Source organism: Haliotis cracherodii, unplaced genomic scaffold, assembly GCF_022045235.1.
Source record: "Haliotis cracherodii isolate W230 unplaced genomic scaffold, xgHalCrac1.p SCAF_9, whole genome shotgun sequence".
Classification (NCBI taxonomy): Eukaryota; Metazoa; Mollusca; class Gastropoda; order Lepetellida; family Haliotidae; genus Haliotis; species Haliotis cracherodii.
Window position 1 is genome coordinate 18,079,010 of NW_027266343.1, and position 16,802 is coordinate 18,095,811.

The 16,802-nt window shown below is 38.1% G+C and overlaps 2 protein-coding genes across 2 annotated transcripts in view; one reads left to right on the forward strand and one right to left on the reverse strand.

The window, feature by feature from the left end:
* LOC139452038 (TBC1 domain family member 12-like) overlaps positions 1-10,348 on the reverse strand; it is a 79,704-nt gene extending 69,356 nt beyond the window's left edge. Inside the window, exon 1 of the mRNA XM_071233323.1 lies at positions 8,916-10,348. Coding sequence (XP_071089424.1) covers positions 8,916-10,135 — 1,220 coding nt within the window. The 5' untranslated portion in view covers positions 10,136-10,348. The remainder of the gene's footprint in view (positions 1-8,915) is intronic.
* A 249-nt stretch (positions 10,349-10,597) lies between these two features.
* The window catches only part of LOC139452881 (apoptotic chromatin condensation inducer in the nucleus-like), a 39,028-nt gene continuing 32,823 nt past the window's right edge, over positions 10,598-16,802 (forward strand). The window contains exons 1-3 of the mRNA XM_071234518.1: positions 10,598-10,674; positions 12,490-12,613; positions 14,710-14,833. Coding sequence (XP_071090619.1) covers positions 12,506-12,613; positions 14,710-14,833 — 232 coding nt within the window. The 5' untranslated portion in view covers positions 10,598-10,674; positions 12,490-12,505. The remainder of the gene's footprint in view (positions 10,675-12,489; positions 12,614-14,709; positions 14,834-16,802) is intronic.

Genomic DNA, 16,802 nt, shown 5'->3' on the forward strand with positions numbered 1-16,802 from the left:
TCTATCAAAGATACACACACACGTTCCACCTGATGTATCAAAGTACTTTTTCCCTTCATCTAGATGTAACACCATTTATCTCTCACTTTAGGTGACCTTAAACAGGTAGTACTGACTTATGAGAGGAGATGGGTTTATGACTAATCTGTGTGTGTGAGTGTGTGTGTGTGTGTGTGTGGGGGGGGGTAACTTTGCACTCAGCAATTTTCCAATTATTATGTGAAGGCGGCCTGTAAATAATCAACTTTGGGCCACACATTCCAGTGACTGATATTGTGAGCATTGATCAAAGCTGTCAGAATACGGTGACACGCTTTAAACTAAGTCGCCAAATCAAGAGGTGAGGTAAAATGGGGTTTAACGTCGCGTCCAAGATTATTGCACTTATATAGCTACATGCAAGCATGTGTGTGTGTGTGTGTGTGTGTGTGTGTGTGTGTGTGTGTGTGTGTGTGTGTGTGTGTGTGTGTGTGTGTGTGTGTGTTTGCGCGCGTGTGTGTGCGTGTGTTTATGTCTACTTGTACTAGTCCGGACATATGCCTATCAATAGTACTAGCCAACTGAGAAACCATGCTACAGTTTAACATGAATACCCCACTCAGACACAGTACAATGACTCTGAGCTGACCAGTCCTTGTTTAAGCCCCTTCATGTCAAGCGCCAGACAGGGTAACAATCTTTTAACATCTTTAGGTATGAGTGAGTGAGTTTGATTTTATGCTGCTTTTAGCAATATTCCAGCAATATCACGGTTGGGGACACCAGAAATGGGCTTCACACATTGTACCCATTATTGGGAATCAAACCCGGGTCTTCGTCGTGACGAGCGAACGCTTTAACCACTTGGCTACCTGACAGCCCCACCACTTTTGGTATGAAGCGGCCTGGAATCAAACCCCGGACCTTCCGTTCCCTGGGCAGACGCTCTGCCACTAGACCACGGAGGCAGTCCGAAATAAAATGAAAAGTACTAGCTTGGGCATGAAACTGGTGACTAAAGATCAACATGGCACCTGCTGAAATCAACCCACACCATCAAAGAACATCTTCACACCAGCCAAGCCAGGCGTGTGATGAACTCAGAGTTATCTTTTATTGTCACCCATTTAAGTCACTGCATGATCATGAAGCTGACAATTTGGAGAACATATCCCTGACTGCATCCATCACTAAAGAAGCAAAGCGATGAGTGCTCAATATTCATTACAATGGCCACTTCACAACATTCACACTCAACAAATAACTTCAATTTCACAGTTGCCCAAACAAATATGACCTTTTCCTTTGGGTTACACCAGGCTGAGTGGAATGTGTGAAATTCAAAGAAAATATTCCAATATCTAATTCCTCGGCTATGGAGCAATTTCCTAACTCAAACACACTGCACCAAGTTACACATTTCTTGTGGGAGCTGCAACATTAGCAAACTGGCAATGCAAAATTCCTGCAATGCGTTTGGAAAGTGGAATTCTTCGCCAGCGATGACAATTACATTCAAACGGAAAAGGAAGATATCAACAAATCATTTCAAAACATAAAACACCCATAATGCTATAAAAACTATCATTTAAACTCCTTACTACCTATCTAAGTGACATCATAAATTTGAAAAATATAAAGTTGTGACATATAATTATTTTTGTTCACGTAACCATGGTGACATTTCACAACTTCAGTGAGGAAGTGAGGAGTTATTCTACTATTAGCATATATGTATTTAGCAGTATTCTTGCAATGGACACCAGAAATGGGCTTCACACATTGTGGGGAATCAAACTTGGGCCATCATCACTAGGGAACAATCTATTTTCATTTTTGAAATAAACGTGTGACATGGACATGATGGAATGGACGTATATCTGAAATAAAGAACGACTTGATGTTTCACACCCATTTTAATAGTATTTCAATTAATCATAACTTGGCTGTTTTCAAGTAGGCCGAAGTAGGCTGCGATATGATTAATAATGTTCATGCAAGAAGTTTCCGTTGGACTGTTTAGTGAAATGCATGAGAATCTGGCTGGTGCTGACAATGCCACAGAAAGTTGTATCTGCAATCACACAACCTGCAACAAGAGCAGGTAAAGGACAAAATGTAATTTATTCCAGTAATAGGCCAACAGCTAACAAAACTATACACATTAGTTTGCATACATCAAACACAACCAGTGTCCAAAATAACTGCTTGCCCATCTGCCCGTGGCTGGTAACTTTTCTATTGGACTGCATGATATTTTCCCCCACCTGCCCGACTGTCTGACAAATAATTTTAAGAGTATTTACATATTCAGTTTTCCAATAACATCTCATAGATTCCCAAGTAATTGTTTGCATTATTTCAACTGAATCAAGACACATTTTGTCTCTGATTTTTAGAGAATGTCTGAATTTGGGCAGGTAACTTTGACATTTATGGGTCACCTGCCCGACTGTCTTGTTGGGTTGTAAAATTATTTCAAATACTGAACACAACTAGCTAGTGAATCAGTTAGAACAACTATGTTCCTGCACAGGAGACTCCATGAGAGGGGAATAGCACCAAGAAAGGCTTCACACATTGTACCAATGTGGGGAATCAAACTGACATGACCATGTAACAACGAGGCACCCCCTCCAAACCAAATCTGAGTAGCTATTATTACAGATTCAAGATTGGGAATTACTGACACACAGAAATATAGAGCTGAGAGATCACTACAACAGTCTGTGCAAAAGATTTTTGAGACTATTATCCTGAACATGATTCCAAGCATCATTTTCATTAGAATTTAGTTTTATTATATTGACTATTAGCTGAGCTTACTAGACTGAACAGAATGTTACTATACACGGGCTTCAGACAAGTGGCTAAAGTCACAGACTGCTACAAAGGACCCACTGGAGCCTGAAGGCAAAACAATGAGTAACATCATTTACATCATTAAGCCATTAAATCCTCACACCCATTATTTTCAAGTGCTCCTTAATGAAACTAATTAAAGTAATTCAATCCGCAACCAAACACTTGCATATACCCTTTCCTAAAGAACAGCCACTTCATTCTGCCAACCTGATTAAACTTTCATTAACTCTAACTAATTGTCCCTTAATAGAAAAGCAGTGAGTCCTTAATGAGACTTAAAAGCATGGATGAAGGAGGTTCCAGCCATTGGCTGGCATGTAGGGTCATGCATCCCTTTGTTTGTAGAACAAATTGAGCTGTTAAACACCCCTTCACAGCAACCAGCCATGTAATCAGTCCCTCATCTGGAATCCTCAGCTGCAAACATTGTGTAACATTTCACTAATCATCAAAAGAACTCACTAAACCTTAACTGAACTGCCACAGCAAATTGGAAATTAATTTTGAGAAAGTACTTATCAATTAACTGACAGGGTGGTCTGTGATGTAAAATGAGATTGAAGTCAATACAAAGCCATCATCTGTTGCGTCAACTTGACCAAGCATGTCTTTCACTTTCAGACACTTTTTCAGTCGATTTAAGTCTCAACATATGTACTATACATCATGTTATTGCTAATCCAACTGAACCGAAAGACATTTTACTTGACTCTGGCCTTGTATCCGTGGCTATAGACTGGAGTACGAACAAGTACCACTTCTAGGCAACTCAATTGATAGTGTGGTCAGACTCAACGACTTGATTGTGTGTCATTGTTCCCAGGTAGCATGCAGGAATCATTACTCACAATATCAATCACTGGATTGTCTGGTTCAAGCTTGAATATTCACAAGCCTCTGTGTTACATATGGAACAGTGCAGAATGTGGCTTTAACTACAAACAAACATAAAAAATATAACACTGAATAAAACGACAACAAGAAATTGTCAATAAATACATTCCTAATCAAACACAACAGATACATAATCTTTACCCAACTTTCACAAAGGAGTGTTCCAAAGAAGACAAACAGGACTGCCAAATTTGCAAAAGACAGCAGGCAACCTTTCAAACATGAAACAACCAATTTACCACAGAAAGAAAGAAGATATGTCATACATCATGAAGTGTCAAAATTAAGGGGTTTCTGGAACCCTTCAAGCTTGCTCCAATGATATTTAAACTCAGCGACCCCTAAATTAGTAACATTAGGGTATTTATTTATGGTTATGACATGGACTCCTTGACTTTCATGCTAAATTTTAAACACTGTGTACATACAGTCTCGATCCATGTTATGATCCTTGTGAAGTGTTAAAAAATTTATATCCCAAATTCACTTGTCAACTTGTCTATTGAGTTACTTGTGAATTACCATGGGGTAATCAGTACTTCTTGATCACTTACCATCTGTTAACATGGTAAAGAGTGTGCTTCATGTCTATATGTGTCATTATCTGAAGCTGTGCTGTGCCAACACAACCAGAGATCAAGTGTCTCAGAGGCCTAACCTGGACAATCGAGCTACATAATCATATTGAAATCAATGCAGAAGTCACGCTGAACAGTTGTGATACCTCTCACATGATTAAACCTTGGTATTACCATGCTCCCTATGCTTCTCAAGCAAAACTTTCACCACCATTTAACCTTATGTTTCCATGCAGTCATGGGATCATGTACCTGTCAGGGCTGAGTTAAAAACTGTAACTAACGGTACTTCGAGATGGTCTGAAGACAAGGCAGTGTGTGAGGGATCCTGGAATCCTAGGGGTTTCTTGCAATAATAATTGAATCTAAAAACCCTACAAATCCATCAATTCTCAACATATCATTTAATTGGTTTACAGATTCAGCTGAGTCTAAAACATAAATGTGGAAAGAAATATCGGACAATATCTGAAAAGCACTATTTTTAAATGCAAACACATGTTAACCAGAAGAATTGAAACTTCAAGGCAATAGGTCAAAAGCAGAATCACAATGAACTACCCCTGCACACATGGCAATATATTCAGGTAAGAATGAAAAAATACAGTCTAAAATGACCTTCTTAATGTTTTTAAGTAAGGTAACGTCAAGCACATGGGATTGCTCCTCTTTTCTCAAATACGGCATTCAAACATGTCATGCATGTCATGGGGAAAACAGGATTCATCTGTATATAGGTATTGTTCTGCCCAAAATCCTCTACATCTTTTGTCATTGTTGGTTAGAAGAAACAAAAATAGAGTGAAAATACTCCCAGAAATTAATTTTGGAGACAAAGATCCATGTAACCATGGTAACCATGGTAACCATGGTACCAATTAACAAATCAATCTGAACATCAGAAACAATCAAAGGCCATTCTTTGTACAGTCGCATGCACACAGGTGTATTATCTCTGACCGCTGGGGTGAAGCGAACCTGGGAGTTTTCATCTGTCGTTTAGGACAACAACCAAGTCGGACATTATGAAGGTGTCAGTGTCATAGCAATAAACAATGCACCAAATAATAATATAAATGGCAAAATCATAAAAAATACACGGTCTTCCGTTCGACATTTTGTTGTAGCATGAAAATATAAGAACATATCTACGGTGTTTTAGGCTGTCTCATATTCTAGAATATTGCTGATTGCTCTTTAAAATGTTCAAAAATGCTCACAAAATAGGTGAAGAACATCCCATCAAAACTTGATTAAAACATCACATTCTCCATTGTTTTCTAAAGCAATTTTAAACTCAACTCACTCACTCTAATAACATTTGTCTCAAGCAATCACGCCTTCTTGAAAGTTGAAAAGTAGTACATAATTTTATCACAAGATAAAAATCATATTCAAAAGTAAGCTGTACTGAACCATGATAGGACTATAAAAAGTCTGCACTAACACTACAGCTTAATGGTGCCAATCACCATGCGGTAATCACACGGCATAAGATAATGTAATTAGCAGCTGAGTAGCCTCATGCCCCGGCAATACGTTCTGTATTACATACAGTCAAACCACAGGCCACACTGCACAGATCACTGGCATGCCAAGCAGCCAAATAATTTCACGCATTTACATGCACAAGTGTTACTACAACAGATACTGATGCTAAGCATCAACTGATCAAGAATGTACCTGCTGTACATATTCATCAGACACACCCTATGGCAATTATTCTGCTTACTCATCAGATTTTGGTTGCCAAGGTAACAAGTTCATCAAATTTGTTCCATTGACAGCACCACTGGACATGCTGAAAGGTGGTGAACGTTATCGGTCCAGAAAGAATATTGCAACTTCATCATGATTGTAGTTGTATAGAAGTACATTTATATGTTTATCCCTGGAACACCAGTATATTTAAAATGATACTTTTATAACGGAATTATATTGAAATTGAATTTAATAAAAGTAATTGACACATGACATGATTATAGACTGTCGTGATCCAAACCAGTTACGTAAAGATGTGAGTGAGTGAGTTTGGTTTAACGCCGCTTTTAACAGTATTCCAGTTATATCTCGGCGTGTCAGCTTAATGTGGGAGGAAAGCCCAAAGTGATGCAGGTCTTAGGCGTTTACCACTTTGGTGAAACCCATGAGCACGGGTATGGTGCTGACAAACCTAGAAACATAATCGGGGCGAACAGGGATTCGAACATAAAAATGTGAAATATTTATGTGGATGGTGTTCATTACTGTGAACATTAATAATTTTTTGGTGAAAATATTTTAATTATTGTGAACTGTTGTAACCATTTTAACATTGTGTAAAATACTTTTATCTTGTACAATGTGTACACAACATGAATAAGAAATAAAATTAATGAATTTCAACTGATTTTAAATCATGAAATCATTATGATTGTTTATTATTTAAGAAACATATTCCAGTGGTCACAACTGCATAAAAAGCAAACGGATAACCAAGTTAGACAATGGTCAACAGAAAAGAATTGAAGTGGCCATCCAAAACAGTGCACGCACATGTCAAATGGAAAATCTGTTTTGTCAGCACACTTGTGCACATGTCACACATCAGCACAAACCACTTCATAATAAATCTGTCTTCATAAATGTCATTTCTAGAAAGCAATAACAGTCCTCATGGTAAGGGAATAGTTGGTCTGACAATCAAAACACTGCTCTATCACCTGAGTGAGCTCGTTAAGCCTGACCCAAATTAATGAACTGCTGAATTTGCTGGTTGAACAGTTGGTGGAATCAATAGCCTTATGAACCAGCCTTGCAGAGACCTAATGTTCTCATCATTAGGTATTGGTAATTTGGTAATCAACACTACCAATAGCCAGAGTTCATGCATATTGCTCACATAAATAGCACAGCATGTACCATACAGTTCAATGATCAGTACATGTATATAGATTTGTGCTTAATAGATGTAATGACTATGCAGTAATGTTCACGCTAGCATTGAATGTGAAATTCTCAACCAAAACCTTCGTGACAGGCTTTAAATGTTAGTCTGAGGTTTAAGTTTAAATAGATTATGAAATTAATAACTGATGGAATAGTAAGACATGCAGGTGATAGTTGTCTACAGTTCATGAACATGTATGAATACACAAGACACTGAAGAGCAAAATGAACTTCACATGTGATTGTCAGTTGTGATGTTGTTTTTATTCTTGCATGTCTGACGTCATCTCGACTATTTTTATCTCTATAAACTTTTTGTTATCTCTTATTGATATTTCGCTCAAGTCATTTCTGTATTGTCAATGTTAATCTACATTGATTCTACTACTTCGTTTCAATACTACTGGCTATACATCACAGCAACTCTCAAGGTAACAGTAGGACTGGGACGATACACCAACTGTGATCCGATACGTATTACGATACAGTGTATGATACCTTGTTGACGATCCGATACGTATGTGCTCTTATGTCAAGTATGGCGCAATGAATAAAAAAAAAAAATTTCACTACTAATTTTCAATACTTATTCGTGTTTGGTGTAACAGTTATAAAAACAAACCATGTAAGTTATGAATAAATGTTTCTTACTCAGTGTACGATTGTGATCAATACTTCAATCAAAAAATAATAAATCATGATTCTCTAATGCATCAGTGTATAATCCCACCACTATACATAACACTTATCAACAGTGAAATCTTAACCTGAGTGGGTGAATATGGTTTTACGCTGCTTTAAGCATTATTCCAGGAATATCACGGCAGAGGACACCAGAAATGGGCTGCACAAACAGTACCCATGTGAGGAATCAAACCCGAGGAAATCTTCATCTGAATCAACCAGACTTGAAATCATACAATTAATTCCAATAGACTCAATCTTCATATCTTCTCTATGTTCTCAAGGCAAGTCCCAGCAGTCAACATCTGGAATAACTTGTCATTCTCTCTCTAACAAAATGATGCTGCTGAACCTGCTGAAATTTAACTGATATAAAAAAAGAAAGATCTAAAAATGCTGAAACTGCAATGGGTCATATTAAAGAAATGAAATCATTGTGCATATCATGTAATTGTTTAGTATACTATTACCTAGAGTTGTACATCATCTTTGGGTGTGGCTGTAGGTAAGTGTAACAAAAATGTTACAGCTTTCATCTGTCATAGAAGTATTTGGCTAACTAGTACTTAGGATCATGTTTTGAAATACCAAGCTGGAGGTGATGTTAGTACACAATCAAGAAACAAAATATTGCAGCATACTTGGCATGGATTGTTGACATCTTTGGTTTAGTCTAAACATAGAGTAATCAGATGGTAATAGAGCTATTACAGATGTTCACTAAGATATGAGCTAATATTTTGTGGATGATGGAACTGATTGCACTTTTTTGGCTTAATCATTGTCCCATAAAGCAATACACATGAATGATTTACCTTCTGTAATTATGAAATGTATAGCTGTAGGCAAGTAGCTGCTTATTGAAAAAGGCGTAGAGTGTCAACAAACAATGCTATATATAGATAAATGAAAGTGCTTTGAAGAATCAATAAGTTGGATGACCTCAGAAGATTTAGAGTGCAAAGATGAACATCAGTTTGTATTTACCTTGACAGAAATCCTGAAAATGTTTTGCGCTTAGATTTGCCACCCTTGTCTTCAATACCACTGTCCTGTGACACATTCCGGCAGCGTTCATAGGAGTTTCTTGAATGCAAATTGACATCCATGAATCCACCATCTTCCATATCAAGAGATATACTCTTTGACTCTCCATACTCTTCCCCTAAAGAGGCTGCCGATATGGAGAAGTCAGTCCCAGTGCTTATACTGGATAAACTGGACACATCAGTGTATCCTCTCATAACTGAATCTCCACTGGATACATGAGGTAAAAGACAATCAACACTGTGTAGTGTGATCTGATCTGCTTCTCTTACTGCTAAAGAATCGGGGCCATAACTGGCACTACCGTCACTTCCATCTGGAGTACCTGCCTCTTTCACATCAGATCCATTGACAGACCCTTCTCTAGATCCATTGCAAACTGAATCTTCATTTCCCACATCTGATTCCCCATCATTAAGTTGACTTTTACCAAATTTGTTACCATCAGAAGAACTCTGTCCTGCTACAAGCTGTTTTGTTGTAGGGATGTACAGCAAAGGTAAAGGCATACTTTCTAACACGCGAGAGAGTCTGTTTGTATTGCTTGTGCTCCCAACTGACACAGGTACATCTTGTGTTAACGTTATCGGAGACATTACCAGGCCAGACATTATCCCTTTGGGAACTTTCTTGTTTTGATCTTGAGAAGGAATATGACCATTTTGATCAATAGCTGACTTTGGTTGTGCTGCAGACGTCTCTGTTGATTCCCCAGGTGTATTTGAATCGTCCACACTGTTGCCATTCAACACAGTTGAATTACTTTCTTGGCTACAATTCTGACCATCAACACTTTCACTGCACAATATGGTGTCTGAACTTGAAATTGAATGACTGGCATCACTCTCCTTATCATAGTTGTTATGGAGCATATCTAGCGCCCCATTTTCTTTTAGATCACAATCTAATGCACTGATATCATCTGCATGTTCCTTGATGTCACTGGCCCCCGAAAGTTCGTTTGGCATACCATGAACTCGTGATTTCAATTTATCAACATCTTCATAAGTGTCAAATAAATTAATGGTTGTCACACTACCGTCGTTCTCCTCTCGAGTCTGCCGCATTTCTACCAAAGTCTGATCTTCACCCTCCTCACACATACCTTTTAATTTCATTCTTTCTGACACGGGGCCTGCAGGTTTACCCATTGTTGACATTCTTGGCGACTAACACTGCTCGCATACCAGTTCAACTCACTGGTCTGTAAGGGTCTAGCGGCCATTCTGGACAACACTCAGGGTTCAAACAAGCCGAGTAGACAAGTATACAATTGAGCAAGTAAACAAATACATCGTGATGCTCAATGTGATCACATAATGGTCAGGTTATCGCTGAGTTCACATGCACACAGTTACGTTTCAACTTTGCTGGCAGCCATTACGGAAAATGCTAATTAGGGGGTGGATTTTCATTGCGATGAACCAAAGTTTTCAATATGATATCTAACATGACTTTACCATAAGGGTTTTTAATTTCAAATAGATACTTTTAAGTCATTGATTGAACGTCCAATGCGCTAGTGACAAATTCTAACAGGACTCAAATTATAAAATTCGTGTAAAATATTATTTTTCCCATCATGCCCTGCAAAACGCGCCATTTTGGAAAAAGCGGTCGAAAAATGGAGTACCGGTTGTCTGCCTTGGTGTAAAAGATGGATTAATAAATACGTGTTCCGTTATAAGAAGATATTGGGGTATGATTAATTGAATAATAACCGTACACGAATAAAACAACAGTTAATGAATAATGACAATCACTTTAAAAGGTAAAACAGAAGGGGCTGTTCGAAACGGAAGCTGTGGTTGAAACGATCACAGGTTTGCACAAAACCGCTGACACCAGATCATGAGAGTGAATAATACCCAGTAGGAAATATTGAACAGTGGTACTGATAGTGGATTGATCATGTACAAATACATGGCCGAGACTAAACCGGCGTTTATGGGCACAACACATGCATCTTTACTTAGTCTGAAAAGGGGCGTTTGTTAATAGGCTATTTCTCGTCACGCAGGTGCTCATTAAGATTACAAACGTACTGAAGCAGACTGATTTTCTATGAAGACACAAGTAGCAGATATGTCATAAGTCATCACACACAAAAAACAACCTCCATTTTCCCCCAATCCACTTGACAACGTTGGGGGTCAACTTGCTCAAACATGCTAGATATAAAACTGATAATTGTCAAAACCTGAAATGGCAGCACTTGTTTTCACAATACCATGATACTGTTATGTATCCAAATTTGTGATGCTTTAAAGCAGCGTTAGAAAGTGGCACTAGTCCTGTAGTCCTTACCAAACTGCCCAATAGTAAAGGTATCCTAAGGACTAGTAGAAATTGGCCCATTTTAAGGGTTTTGCTATATGATATCATTATAAGGACTAGTGGACAAAAACTATTAGTTTCTAACCCTGTAAAAGCCAAGCACGTAGGCCCTTCTGAAGCCATGTTTGCAAATAATAGCCGGGAGTAGTGCACTTGACCGGGCACACTTTTTAAAGATATCAATTAACGCAAAGTAAAGAATTGAGATCACAATGCCAGCTTGAAGCTAAGCTAGACTAATGAGTTAATCTAATTAGCCAACATGGGACCATGGGCGCTATCACAAATAATTTTTGCATGTTTACCAAGTCTTCAGCACCTTATTGTTTACCTTTATGCACATGTGTAGAGGCCATTTTCTGCAAAACTTGATAAAAATTAGACAGCATTTCTTCAAATTACATGGGATTAATTCATTAAAAGATATAGCTATCCCATACCCTACCTCACAACTAACCCTGTAGATTGTAAAAAGGTGTTTTGATAGGCAAGTGATGCCCAACCCTAAGGATCGTGAAGGGTGTTTGACCAGAAAGGGGTAAATAAGCTAGAATATTGCTGAAGGGTCTTAAGCAACAAATACACACCTATCATTTAATGAAGGTAGAAAGGATGTCTTCCAATGCAATTCAGTATATGTTTGAAAGCAAATATCAACACCTAAATGTTTTGAGATTACATCAGGGTTGCAGAACGATTCATTTTCTAGGACATTGACTGATTGTCATCCGAAAATACCCTGAAGAAGTTTTCCAAATTTGGTAATGATTGAGAAGAATGTTTTATCAAAGATGACAAAATCATGAAAATGTCCTATTGGCTTTGACTCTTGCAAAAACACTGATGCATGTTCATGTGTCCTAATGCAAATGCTTGCACACGCCAGAGAAGTGTGATTGTGGGTGAATGATTTATGTTTCATGCTTTTTCCGTGCACGTGGGTTTCACCAAAGTGGTAAACGTCCAAGACCTGCATCATTTCAGTCTTTCCTCCCACATTAAGCCGACACGCCATGATATAACTGGAATACATTTCAAAGCGGCAAAACCAATTCACTCACATGTATATGAAAATTTTCCTCAGAATTGAAAACAAGCTGTAAATAACTTTTGGTACTTAAATATTTGTCAGCCCTTTTCTCTTCTGCATTAATTCTTTAATGTACTACTGTTTCAGAATACATAAGCACAATATGAGTGCCTGTTTCCAGAAGCATGTTGGTAAACAAGGCAAAAGGAAGAAAGCCGAGGACTCTGACTCTGATGTAGCGGCTCCTACAGCGTCCACACATACAGATGAGGTGACTCATTCACTCCAGTCAATATGCAAAGGATATACTCTTTGATTACTCATTTTCATTTTGGATTAATCATTATCATGTTAACTAATCACTTTTAACCAGTCTGTGCCAAAAGCCTTTGGGCCTTCCCTGTATTTTGGAATTATTTTCAGTAGATTATAGTCCTAGCGTATGGACTAGAATAAGCTGATCTTTCAAGACAAGTGGCTAAAGTTGCAGTCTGGTAAACCATCTTAACACTAGTGACTGTGTTATAGTGGATAGAGGATCTACCCAAAGAGCAGAAGGTCGGTGCTTTGATCCCTTTCCATGTTAACCAACAGACTTTAAAAGATGGTACTTCTTGTTACCCTGCCAGCCGCTCGGCATTAAGGGGCTAGAGCAAGGACTGGATGGCTCGGAGTCAGTATACTGTGTCTGAGTGCGGTATCCAATTTAAAACTGCTGATATGGGATCTCAGTGGGCTAGCACTATAAAACTGCAGGAACAATACAAGTAACCACGCACGTGCAATTATGCATGTTACTATAAAAGTGGAATAACTCAACTTTAAACCCCATTTTAACTCACATAGACACTAGAGATTCTATGTCCCCATTAGAATATATACCTGGCACTCTATTGCTTGTGGGCAGTGACATAGCCTCGTGGTTAATCGATATGAAGGCATGCACTGTTGTTCGTCATGCTGAAGTCACACTATGTCAATCATTCATTTATTTATTTATTCGAAATTCATACTGCTGTTGAGTTAAAACTGCAGCTAGCTTCTTGAATCACTGATGGTGATGTAGACATGGAATTTATGTATAACATTTTATATTGTATGAGAGGGTCTATATTTCCAGTGGGAGACATAATAAAAATTATTGTACCACACCAACTGCATTATTTTCTTCAGTAGGCGATGCAACTGATTCATTTACCATGTTTACTCACTCATAATCTAAAGCAAAATAAAACAAAAGTAAGTTCTTTGCATCTAGTAATACTGGACTTTTGAATGTTACTGGTTCATCATGCTGAAGGCCCTGGTTCGATCATCTCCCTGAGGCAAGAGAGTTAACTGACTTTAAAAGTCCAGTTTCCACCCTTGCCAAACTAGGCTGGAATTCCTGGGCTTGATCGTAGCGCCACCAGTGGCTATTACGAGTTATGTCCCTTCTATGCCTCTCATATTGACCAGTCAATTCCACCCCTCGTATCATTTGCATTTGCTTCAAACAAAATGGCGGCGCCCAGTCAAGACGATCTGATCGATAATCAAGTCCCATATTGTGATAAAACGGAACTCGCATCGTGAAGTGCATCAAATCACGTGAGCACCGTGATTAAAAACATGAAAAGATTTGGAATATATCTGTTGACAACGAGTTGGCAGTGAAATGCTTTGCAAATCCTGCAATCGACCGAAATCTGCATGGCAGTTTACGAACTGGATTTCGATTTCATTGAGCGATTTTGATTGGACTATGCAGAGACTCGTTGTCCAGCCAAAATTTAACTCCATAATACCAGTCTAATTCGGCAAGGGTTGAAACTGGACTTTTAAAGTCAGTTAACTCACTTGCCTCGGGAAGATGTGGTTCGATTCCCCACTTGAGTACAATGTGTGAAGCCAATTTCATTTGACATCATACCCCAATGATGTGGGACATTGCTTATACTCTCTAACTTTAGGCCACACTTTCTTAATTTTATGTTTCACAGAATTTCAGCTTTTCCATGCAGGGTCGGTCAAAATAAAAATAAAACTAAATAGCTATGTCAATCATTTATTTGTTTGTTTGAAAGTCATTCTGCCATGGAGTCATACAGCTGGCTTCTTTGATCACTGATAGTGATGCTGACATGGAAGTGATATGTAACAGTTTATATTGTTTTAGAGGGTCTATATTACTAGTGGGAGACATAATAAAAATAAATATTCTATGTTTAATTCATTTCTTTTCCCGCTGCATTTAAGTAGGGGCGGCAGGCCCATGAAATAAAAAATGTGTGGCCTTGCAGGGTGTTGAGATTTTGCTGAAATATTGCTGACTCCGGCATAAAACATCAAACGAGACATTCTAGTTACTGGCACTCTTTATTTCAGGTTGTCATATCTGATGACTCAAATGGTCATGGCAGGACAGACAGGTTAAAGAAACGAAGAAAACGCATCGAACATGCAGTTAAAGATGAGGAACTGGAAAAAGCCGAACATTTGATTCAAAATGGTAAGATAATATACTGATGAAGTATTTTGATTTCAAGGAATAACAAAACAAAAGTTATTTTGTTGTGTCAATAATACTGGACGTTTGAATGTTACTGGTTCCATCGTAAGCTCACACATTGGTTAATTTCAATATCGTTTCATAAATGCAACACAAACTGCTGCACATGAAAAGTGTTTCATTCTTATTTTCAAAAATAAGCCGTGAAAACTTCATTTTCTATCCTGTGATTGTTTGTTTACTAATCCTGTTGTGTCGTTTTTGTTTTTTTCCTTGCATGTTTTCAATAATTTCTGTCCAAATAGCATTTACCAACCAGTCCGAGATCGGACACATAGTAATAACTCAATGTCTGCGTGTATGATGTACACCACTGTCTACACAGCTGTATTTTCTGTAACAAAAATGTGAAGAAAATATGTTCTGGCTAAGCACTAGTTACTAAGTTTACTTGCAGCTTTGTCTAACAGCTGTTCAATAGATGCTTATTGGAGCAGGGAAACCAGTATGTCTTTGCCTGCTCTTAATTCAAAAGCAGCTCTACAAGTAGTGATCCTGTTGGTCGCCAATGCGACTTAAATCTATGATTGGCACACTATAAGTTTTCACAAACCATGAATAAGATGGAATGGAGTATGAGTTTAGTTAAAGATTTGTAATACTTATTAAAATTAACTAAGTATGTATGGCAACTGACTGAGATTTCTGTCAGACACTCTGCCAGGAACTTTTGCACCTACTTGATCGATTTTGTCCCTTTTGTATCATTTCTGCAGATAGTTTATGTGTGGACAATGACTAGCTGTTCCTGCTCGGCAGGAAGAAATGTTACTTGTCTCAGTCTTCTGACTAGTGGCTAAAGTTGTCGATTGTAGGCAGGTGTAACCACAAAATATTGTAAACTATGGTTATTAAGAACTCAAAGGGACCACCACTTTTAGTTTGTTATAACGGTAGTTCATTATAAGCATATACACAGCAAAAAATGGATCAATGCTCATGATATCAAGCACTGGATTGTCTGGTCCAGACTCGATTATTTACAAACCGCCGTCATATAGCTGGAATATTGCTGAGTGCGGCGTAAAATGACAAACAAACCAAAGCATTTTAAGCGTGTTCGTTATAAACATAGTTTACTGTAGCTTGAAGAACGTAGGCTTGGGATATTTCCCCACACTCTTTTCTACCCTCTTAGATTTTAGTATTTCACCCATGACATATACCCTATTCGACGTAATAAGCGCCCAGGGCGCTCTCAAAATTAGAAATAGGGGGCTCTCATTAGAATATAATTTTGGTGAGAAAAAAAACAGAGTTGAAAGATTGTAAATTTTGTGGTTTATGCTGACAGCCTGAAATGATATAAAAGAAGAATCTGTGTGTATTATACACGATAGATATATTTTCGAGAATTTAATTGCCCATAGTTAAGGGTGCATGTAACACACGAGTGTGTATTATACACGAATAAATAAGTCTTGTGTACATTGATCAATTGGAAAGGGTGCTAATTGGGATTGTTCACTAGCCAATAAATTAGCAAATATCGCCATGGGCGCTTATTAGAGCGGGGTGCTTATTACGACGAATACGGTAGTTGTTGTTTCATAAGTCACTGGACCATGGTACATAGTCATTGAAGAGATAGCTTGCTGAATACATAAAGTGAATCGACAAGGGGTTGGGCAGTGGTATTTTGGGCCCTGGATCCACTCACTCAACTCACTCACTCACTCACTCACTCACTCACTCACTCACTCACTCACTCACTCACTCACTCACTCACTCACTCACTCACTCACTCACTCTATCTGTCTTAACAGTCCTAACAATTATTTTTGTGCAGAAAACAAAGAAAGCTCATGTGGGTAGTAAGTAGCAGATCTTTTGCTTATATCTAACATTACTTGATGAAGCTATTGTGTAAGGTATATCATGGTATTTACTTTTTTGACTTGATCGTTTC